Raw genomic sequence first — 8,858 nt, 5'->3', positions numbered from 1 at the left:
TACGCATCAAAAGGGTGCTATCGAGGCTCAACTATCAAACATCGCGATAACGTCAATAAACTCAATTGCCACTAACGGGAAAGATATAAAACTCCTTCGTCATTGCAAAAACAATAAACGGACCATCGGCCGTACCTACCCTTTTCTTTATTATGTTATAAACCAGTATCGAACAAGACAATCAGCAAAAACCTGATCCCATTTAACTTTCTCCGCGATGAGAGTTATAAAAGCATTTCAAACGAAATAATGGATTATGGAGAACACAAAAAGAACCATACAAACGATACAATAGCCAGCGATACAAAGAAAAACAGCCGCGATAAATGTAAATAGAAAAGGTCGAGATTTGCGATTTTCTTTCGATTTCCTTATTGACGGCTGACGTCACTGGTAATAATAGAATACAAACCGACGGACCGACCGAGCGCTCCTCCTAACAAGGACTAATTTAGCACGTCACCGGCTACTAACAAGACTAACAATCGTCCTTTCTTTGTTCACAGATCCCCGGCATCTCCTCTAACGCTTACTTTATTGGAAAACTTAACAAAAAGTTACTACAAAGTTAAAACTGCTTCACTAATTACTTTTAATTCGGCTTCGCTGTGATTTGTGTTTAATAGTCGATGAAATTCCTAACTAATTTGTCCAACTTCGGAGATTGAGACAAACGTAAATGTTCCAGACCAGTTTAGTAGACGCTTAACATTCGACCGCTCCTTACGGATGCCCTCTGAATTATTAAGGCGGTCTAAACATCCACTCCAAAGACCTCCATCAGAGCTGCGGCTGAAACATTAGTGCTTCTATTATCCCTATGTTGTGCTTAACTGAATTTCATCGAGCCTGAAATACCAGTAACCGAGTGAAATACTAATACGACAGTGTACAGTGAAAAGTGAAATGCATGTGAGTGTCCGGATTGTGTGCGAAAGGGTGCGGTTTCATTAGCGCAGCGAGAGCGTTTTGTGTAAAGCTGGGTGTGGAACGCCACGGCGTCGTCGGTGGAGGGCCGCGGTGCGGGCGGGGCGGACGATCCCGCGCCCTCGCCCGCGCCCGACGCGGAGGCGCCTGTTCGCCGTCGCCGCCACCGCCCGCTATATCGCCGACTCTTCCACTATGTCCGCACCGCGTGGACTGGCGTCAAGTTTGCATTAGGTATGGTTTTCAAACTAACTTCTAACTACATCATCTCCTTAATCATTATTTGTTTAAGACTTTACACTATTTACGTCAAAATATATTACGAACTTACATGAAGCCAGTAGCTGGAAATTGGCTTCACGTAAGTTAGACTTAAGTTAAGCTATGAGAGAAACTTTTCTATATAATTATCCAAGCACACAGAATATAGTGCATACGCTTACCTATATTATGCAATTTCTGCATTATATGAAGATTTAATCTTGATATAACTCGGCAACTTTGTTCCTTACTAAACCTCGAGCTGAGCAAGTATCCGAGGGAAGCAGCGACGCGTATAGAACCTCGTAAGTAAGTTAGCTCGCCTGTTTATAAAACTCGGGCGAAGCGCGTAGGTACTAAACTGCCTACGAACAAAAGTTGTTCGGGCGTCCCCTAATATACGGACAAAGCTGAGCATTTAGTAGAAATTTCTGGAAATGAATTTTCAACTTTACACTTGGACGAATATTCGTAAGGTCGCGACGTACATTTGCGTAAGAATCGTCGGCTCCTTTGATATTGCCAACATTTTCTTGCCGCTTTCACAGTATGCTTGAGAATAAGTAGCCATAAGTTTTTGATGAGCCTTAACTTGCGATAAAGTTTTTACGTGATACTTTACATCCAGACTTTTGTAGTAAAAGATTTTGGGTAAAAAATTGAGAAATTACCTCGACTACATCATGTGAATGTTTCGAGCCTAATATCGGGTCTAAGAGTACGATTACAATCTTAATTGCTTATTGCAGAAGGTTCGTTTTTGAATATTATAAATCTACTCACTTTTTCTTTTTGTTAATTGACTATCAAAAGTTGTCGGGAATAAAAAGCGGCTCCAATATAAAATCTTATTCCTTCTTACCAAGAGACGGCTTTAATCCTGGTACGGTTTTATAATTTTGTAAATTCCATTCGTAAATACGAGACGGTATACCTCAAAATGATATTTATTATAAGGTTGGAAGCTGAGAAGGGAATTTATTATGCGTACATAATCCAACGTGTTAAATGTCCCGAAAAGGTAGATAGCACTTCTCAAGTGAGAAATAAACTAGAAACATGAAAACTTCATATCTTGAGGCTCATATTTTGTATCTTTTGTTGTGTGTATGATGATTATCCAACATAAATGAATAGAATAAATGACTGCCTCGTTGGCCGAGTGGTTGTAAGTGCGACTACCGGGCAAGGGGGTCTCGTGTTCGATTCCCGGGTCAGGCGAAGTACTGCTGGACTTTTTTCGGTTTTTCGAAAATTTCTGTTGTATTAGTTAGATTGGATATCAATAACTCTTACTTGGAACTGTAACAAGCTAATTTGTACGCTATCTCACTTTAAAATTAAATTCGTATTCACTTTTATAAACATAAACCAACGTTAGATGTAAGAACTACGATTTTATTTGGACAATTTACTATCGATGCAAAGCACAAACTTTACTTCGCGTATCCCAAAACAAACTTATTATACGAACACAAAGTTTATTCGAGTGATAAAAATAAAGATATCAAAACAGTTACTTACGATTGGGTCCCTTGTTATCGGAACCTGCTCTTTATTGCACAGTACAATAAGCTTGTAGATATGTTTTTTCTAAGAAATAAACTCGGGTAAAATACATACCTATAGAAAATTTTCTTACGTAAAGTATCAAAACATTTTTCCTGGTTAGGAAAAGTGTATGTACCTAGTGTCGTGGTTTTATTTTGAACGATGAGCGTCGAGTGTTTATATTCATTTTGTGAGATCAATTTAAATTATTTTTAAGGTACAACTCTGTTTAAAGTACAGAGTGTTCTAGAATGATATATTGTTTTTCTAAAACTATACAGGTTGACCAGTTTATGGCAATAGGCTCACCCCTTATTACATGGGACTTATAACACAAATGGTGAAAAGTGGGTGTACAGTGTATAGTGGCATTACGTGGCGTAATGTGCACCTCTGCCTATACATTCGGGAATAAAAGGCGTGACGTTGTTTGTGTGTATACTATATACTACATTTTGATGTCATAACTATGGTTAAAGTTATTTCAAACAAATTATCTATAGGTACTAAACGTGCCTTCTAAAATCCACTGTGAAAATAATACCGATCCCAAATGTAACATATCGTATGTATAAAGTAGTTGAGTAAAGTACACATATCGAACGTTAGCCATTTAGACCGATAACTGTTATTGGCCTACGTGGCTATAACGCGTTATTGCAGCACCTTCGTGAAATAATATACAGAGTACTTCGTCTTAGTAAAGGAAAGTCGTTTAGTGGCTTTAAGTATATGTGGCTTTAATATTTTAGGTAACTGATACAGACGTTTATGGAGCTCAAGCTCTCATAATATTCAGAAAGCTATTTGTATAAACCAATTAATTATGAATACTTAGGTATGCTTTTCATCATATAGACTACGTTATTTGTTGAAAAATATAATTTGAAGCACTTATGGCTTAAAAAAGAACACCCTTGTTAAGACAAGAATTCCGAACATTTCATAAATTGATAGAAATTGTTATTGATTTCTCGACAACCAGCATTCGATTATTAAATTATTTTCTCTTTTCAAATTTTACTACTGAGCTTCTTTTGACCATAAACGAACATTCAAAGACTCCACAGAATATAAATCCAGAACGATTATGCCTACACACTAAGTCGCTCATAAAGCGAGCTTACCGAATATCGAAGTAATATGAGGTATTAAAATATCTCTATATTCGGTAAACGTAAAGCCCTTTCATCATTGAACATTAGCCCCTCATAACCGTAAAAACTGTTGGTGAAATAGTAAAGTCTGCCGGCCTTCTTGCTCATAACTTTCAATGTTATTGGCTGTTATATTAATAATAATATACTGCATAAGGGTGGTAAGTTTATCAATAGAGGGGTTCGGTGGCGCCATTGGTAGTGACTTAAATAATTATGTATTTGCTTTTGCGATGCACGTAGTCCTGTTTATTGTCGGTTGGACTTGCACAATGGTAATGTTTACGGTCAAATGCTATGTATTTCTTTGCACATTTGTGGTGTTATATGTAGGTTTAAAAATAGTTTTAATGTGAATTATATGTCATGATCGATTTCCACTCCGAGCATAAATTAGTCACTCCAAAATAAGAAGATCTTGTTTTTACCTCACATGGCTTAGCTAAATAGCATATACTATAACATATCAACTTCAGCCCGCCCTGGAAAATAGTCATCATTTTTGATATCAAATAGAACAGTTCAATAAAGTCTGTTGCAATTTATCATTTTTCGAATTCCGATGACAAATGTCAATGGTATTACGGCAACGAAGTGCAATATGTGAAGTATTGCATTCCATGTATCATATAGCAGTGGTAGGCCAATAATAATGTCAATAGCTAGACATGTATTTGTGACCGCAGACTCACTTATCAATTTTATGCATTCGTTTAGCTGTTATTTGTGGAGAATGAACGTTTGTAAATGATCCGTCAGATAGAGAGTGACTCTAACAGAATTCAGGCGTGGCGTGAAGTGGTGGTATAATGTACCGCCGTTGTTAGGCTTTAGGTACCAAGGACCCAACACAGAGCAGGAGTCAGAACAGCATAGTTTTTAAGCAGTGAAAATCTGACACTGCCTTTCACCACCCAGGGCCGGAGTAGTCGTTTGATGATTTTCAGCCATTTTTATGGGGGAATAATCACACATCAGTGAAAGGGACTCTTACTAACTAAAGAAGAAGAAGATGAGTAGGAGTAGGAACAGTCACCCCGTTCCTACTCCTACTCTTCGAGCCGGTGCCCAAGATGTAACTCACTAGGTAGTCTACAGCTCCGGGAGTTTCCTTCATAGTTTTATGTGTTATTTGATAAATACAGAAGCTAGACATATTATATTTTGTAATATGTGTATTTTAAAATGTAAAGTATAAATAAACACTGCAGTACAAACATTTAGTTCAAACAAGAACGATACACCATTCTATATAAAGCTTCGTAAATAATATGAAACGAAAGAGAAATAATATTTTCTTAGCAATTTTCAAAAGTCGCTTCTATTTTCTATTTGCTTTACAATCTAGTTAGAAACACATATTTACGAGTATGTTAAAGTAAACAAAATGAATATTCGTATCATTCGCTACGTTTTATTTTTCTTGGTACGAGTAGAACTAACTAACGAAATATAAACTTGTGAACGAAAATATACGTCAACCATTTATTAATTAGTATATTAGAACATTCTTACTGTAAAGTACAGTACTTATATTTGTTTATTTACATGATTACATAATCTATTCTTTAGTAACGATTTTGTTCCGAAAACAATTGCTAAGGACTGGCTTACATATGTAACTATCAAATGACTCTGAGTACGGCAATTACTAACTAAGTAGTCAACTTCAAATATTTTAAAATCTATTTATAGCAATATCTACTAAGAACAGATAAATATCATTCGCGATGTCCTTGCAACTGTGAACAGATACAGTACTTACTTAATTTACCAACTTTATTGTGCCCGCCTCCTTTGAAAACTTCGCCCAAACTTCGGTCAGTGATAAATTGCTTTCATACGCGAGCAATATTGTCATTGTCTGGTAATTTACATCGCAAGTGTTCTACGTAGTAGGAAATTAAGAAATTTGTTAGTTACCAACTTCTCTTTTGTTTCGGTGGTTCATTAGGAAATTGTGGTGGAAAATGATCTGTACTGTATGTTTGTTAAGTTCAAAATTGTTAGATATTCCTGCCTTAGATATTCCTTGACACGTGTCAGCAAAATAAGACGTTTTTGCTCTAATTTTAAATCATAGTGATGACTCATGAACCATATCATACTATGGTAAATACCGGCTATACTTTATATTAAGAGTTGGGCAGAAAACTCGATACCGTACCTAACGGGATGGAAGTAACAACTACCACTGAAACAACAGAATACCCAAACTATCATTAAAACTGCTTTTGGACCAGAATCAACGGCGTGTGAGCACTAATGGGTGTCAGTTTCTCAATCCGTGCGAAAAGATAAGCAGTTTCCCGCAGTGAACTCCATTTTACAGAATTCTCGAATCAGCACACTACAAATATCCCTCATACACGTACTAAATTACTTTATTCTAAAACTACAAAAGACCCGTTTTGAATATCAAAAGTTATTCTTGTTTAATGTTCTCGTCCTTTATTAAATTTAATAATAATATCTAGTCTGAATCTCCGAAAGCACTATTCTAAAACGTAAGAGACTGGCTCCAAGCAATCATTTCGACGTAATGGTTCAAAATGGTTGAACATCTCGCCTTAAGGTCGGTACGTACTTACATCTGAGAAACCTCGGCGGGTCGTTACGAATCAGTTAATTTTCACGAAGAAAGCTAAAGTATTCGACGGTAGGTACGCAAATTGTTCATTTACGAATTCCGTGTCGTTCCCTTTCAATTGGCAGACGATTTCGATGAAAAAAGTGCCTTTATCGCAACCTCCGAATCTTCTAAGAAATGAAAGTTATTAAACGACGTTGAAATTTTTTCATCAATTCTGTCAATTTATCGAAATTCCCTTTCAAAGCACTCTTGTTTAATTGAATTTTTATCGCGAGAAACTCATTAATATTTTTTATTCGTATTTTTCATTAGTCATCAAATGAACAGTCGAGTCGGTAGCGAGCAATATACTGGAAAGCAATCAAATTGGTGTGTAATGCAAAACGTTTGTAAACATAAAGGTACCCTTTGAGTTGAAAACGATCGCGGATCTATTGTTTGTGAGTTTGCCAAATATTTGGCGAATATTTGCACAGTACTGGATATCGGATAAGCGTTAATTACGTAAACTATGCAGACGTTGGAGACGTATATGTATGCAACCATGCATGTATCACGTCACCAAGCCACACATGCACAAACATTTACCAATTCGTTAGCAGATCAATTACCTTCACGTCAAACCGTTTCAGTATTCTGATTCGCATAACTGATTTGTCTAAACAGCTCACTAGGTGCAGCTAAACCAATGCCAGTAGAATCTAGAACTGGTGGAATAAGTAATGAAGACTGTTCTTTACACTCTTCTTCAAAATGAAACAAAAAGGTGAATGAAAAAAGAAGTAAAAGCCAGGCTAGTCGAAAAATATAAATAGTCCAGTGTGTGCTAGATATAAGTATCAGACAGGTTATTTGTATTATTTCATACGAGTAAGTACCTTTTGCTTTTCCACGACTAGTACATAAAACTAAGATCCTTAGGGCTAACCAAAAATAATTATAAATAAGTCGTTCGTTAATATAATAAGTTAGAGATCCTCTCGTCTGTGATACAGGATTGCAGACCTAGTACAGATATCTTAAATACGCGAGAACTGTATCGTTAATTAAGAATTTTTATTGTAAATTTTAATGAAAATAAAGAATATTATTATTATTAAGGAAGAAAGTACGAATGTAAATTTACACTGCATTTCAAAATTAACACCATGTATTTATAATAAACTTGATATTGCAAATGCACATCTATTTTCGTTGCCACATAATTAATTGTTGCATGACAATCACGCCGACTTAAAATTGGAACGCATCGAAATTGTCTCTTAATAAAAGCTGGCAGGTGACCAAACACGAGTCAGTTTTGCTTTTAAACTTCAGTTTTCTATTAGCCCTTCTAAATAGACGAAGCTTACGTAGAATTTACTGCGTCAAGTACTAGGTAATCAATTGGTTATGTTCTAAATGATGTGCGCTAAATGTTCGCGATAGTCAATACTCCAATAGTTTCAAGCTGGCGAATTGAAACTAAGCCAAGTGTCGCGTAGCTACCAGCCGTGCAAATCATCCGCGTCGTAACTATAAGTACTCTCAGTATCATTGTGTGTCGCGTAAACAAAACACATAGTAGTTACATATTCGTCGCGCAACATAAAACACAAGTACGGAGTTGAAACAGTGGAAGAGGACTAGCGAAGTCAGCGTGAGACCGCTGAACGTTCAAAAACAAACGCGTAAAAATGTAGCCGACAAAGAAAACTATGGAAAAAATCCGGAACAAACGAGCGGCGGTGTCAGTGTTGTGGTTCCAAATGAAGTGAAAATTATGAAGTCTAGCTTAGCGAAGAATAAAAAGTCGGGGAAAACGAATAAGGGTAGACGTGGCAAGAAAAGGGTTAGGTTCTCCGACAGTGAGCCGGCTCCGAGGGTCGCGCTAACCCTGTGCGAGCGGTTCGCCCGATTTTTTCATTTCTTCTGGAAATATACGCGAGGATCCGTGAAAAATGTTCTAAGTAAGTTTCCCTTTATTGTTTAACGCCCACCTTTTAATAATATCCTGTTTATATCGCTCATTTTGTGCTGTTGTTTGTTTTTGTAAACAACTTTATTTTACGTCGTTTGTATCTAGTTTATTGAAGAAGTTTTAAAGAAGATAAAAATACTTTTATTTCGGCGATTGTTGTAGACATTAATTAGTGAATACTTGAGACCAAGGGTCTGTTAAATGTATTAAAATACTTCAACGAACAATTTCATTAAATTACAAATAAAATACGTACATGAATTGAAGCACTAAACAGAACAGAAACAACAAACTTCATTACAACTAGGAGTTGAATACGACGCCGATACGATTTTAATGAAACCTTGAGGCTGTTAAACTACAAAATGTTATATTCTAGCAACGAGTTGATCAACAATTTCGGTTCAAC

At 36.4% G+C, this 8,858-nt stretch overlaps 1 protein-coding gene across 1 annotated transcript in view; it reads left to right on the top strand.

Moving 5' to 3' along the window:
- The first annotated feature begins 249 nt into the window (after window positions 1–249).
- The window catches only part of LOC118276016 (Kv channel-interacting protein 4), a 128,888-nt gene continuing 120,279 nt past the window's right edge, over window positions 250–8,858 (top strand). Inside the window, exons 1-3 of the mRNA XM_050707175.1 lie at window positions 250–328; window positions 689–803; window positions 980–1,161. Of these exons, the coding sequence (XP_050563132.1) occupies window positions 250–328; window positions 689–803; window positions 980–1,161 (376 nt within the window). The remainder of the gene's footprint in view (window positions 329–688; window positions 804–979; window positions 1,162–8,858) is intronic.

This window comes from Spodoptera frugiperda, chromosome 31, assembly GCF_023101765.2.
Source record: "Spodoptera frugiperda isolate SF20-4 chromosome 31, AGI-APGP_CSIRO_Sfru_2.0, whole genome shotgun sequence".
Lineage (NCBI taxonomy): Eukaryota > Metazoa > Arthropoda > Insecta > Lepidoptera > Noctuidae > Spodoptera > Spodoptera frugiperda.
This window is presented reverse-complemented; position numbering and strand designations above follow the sequence as displayed.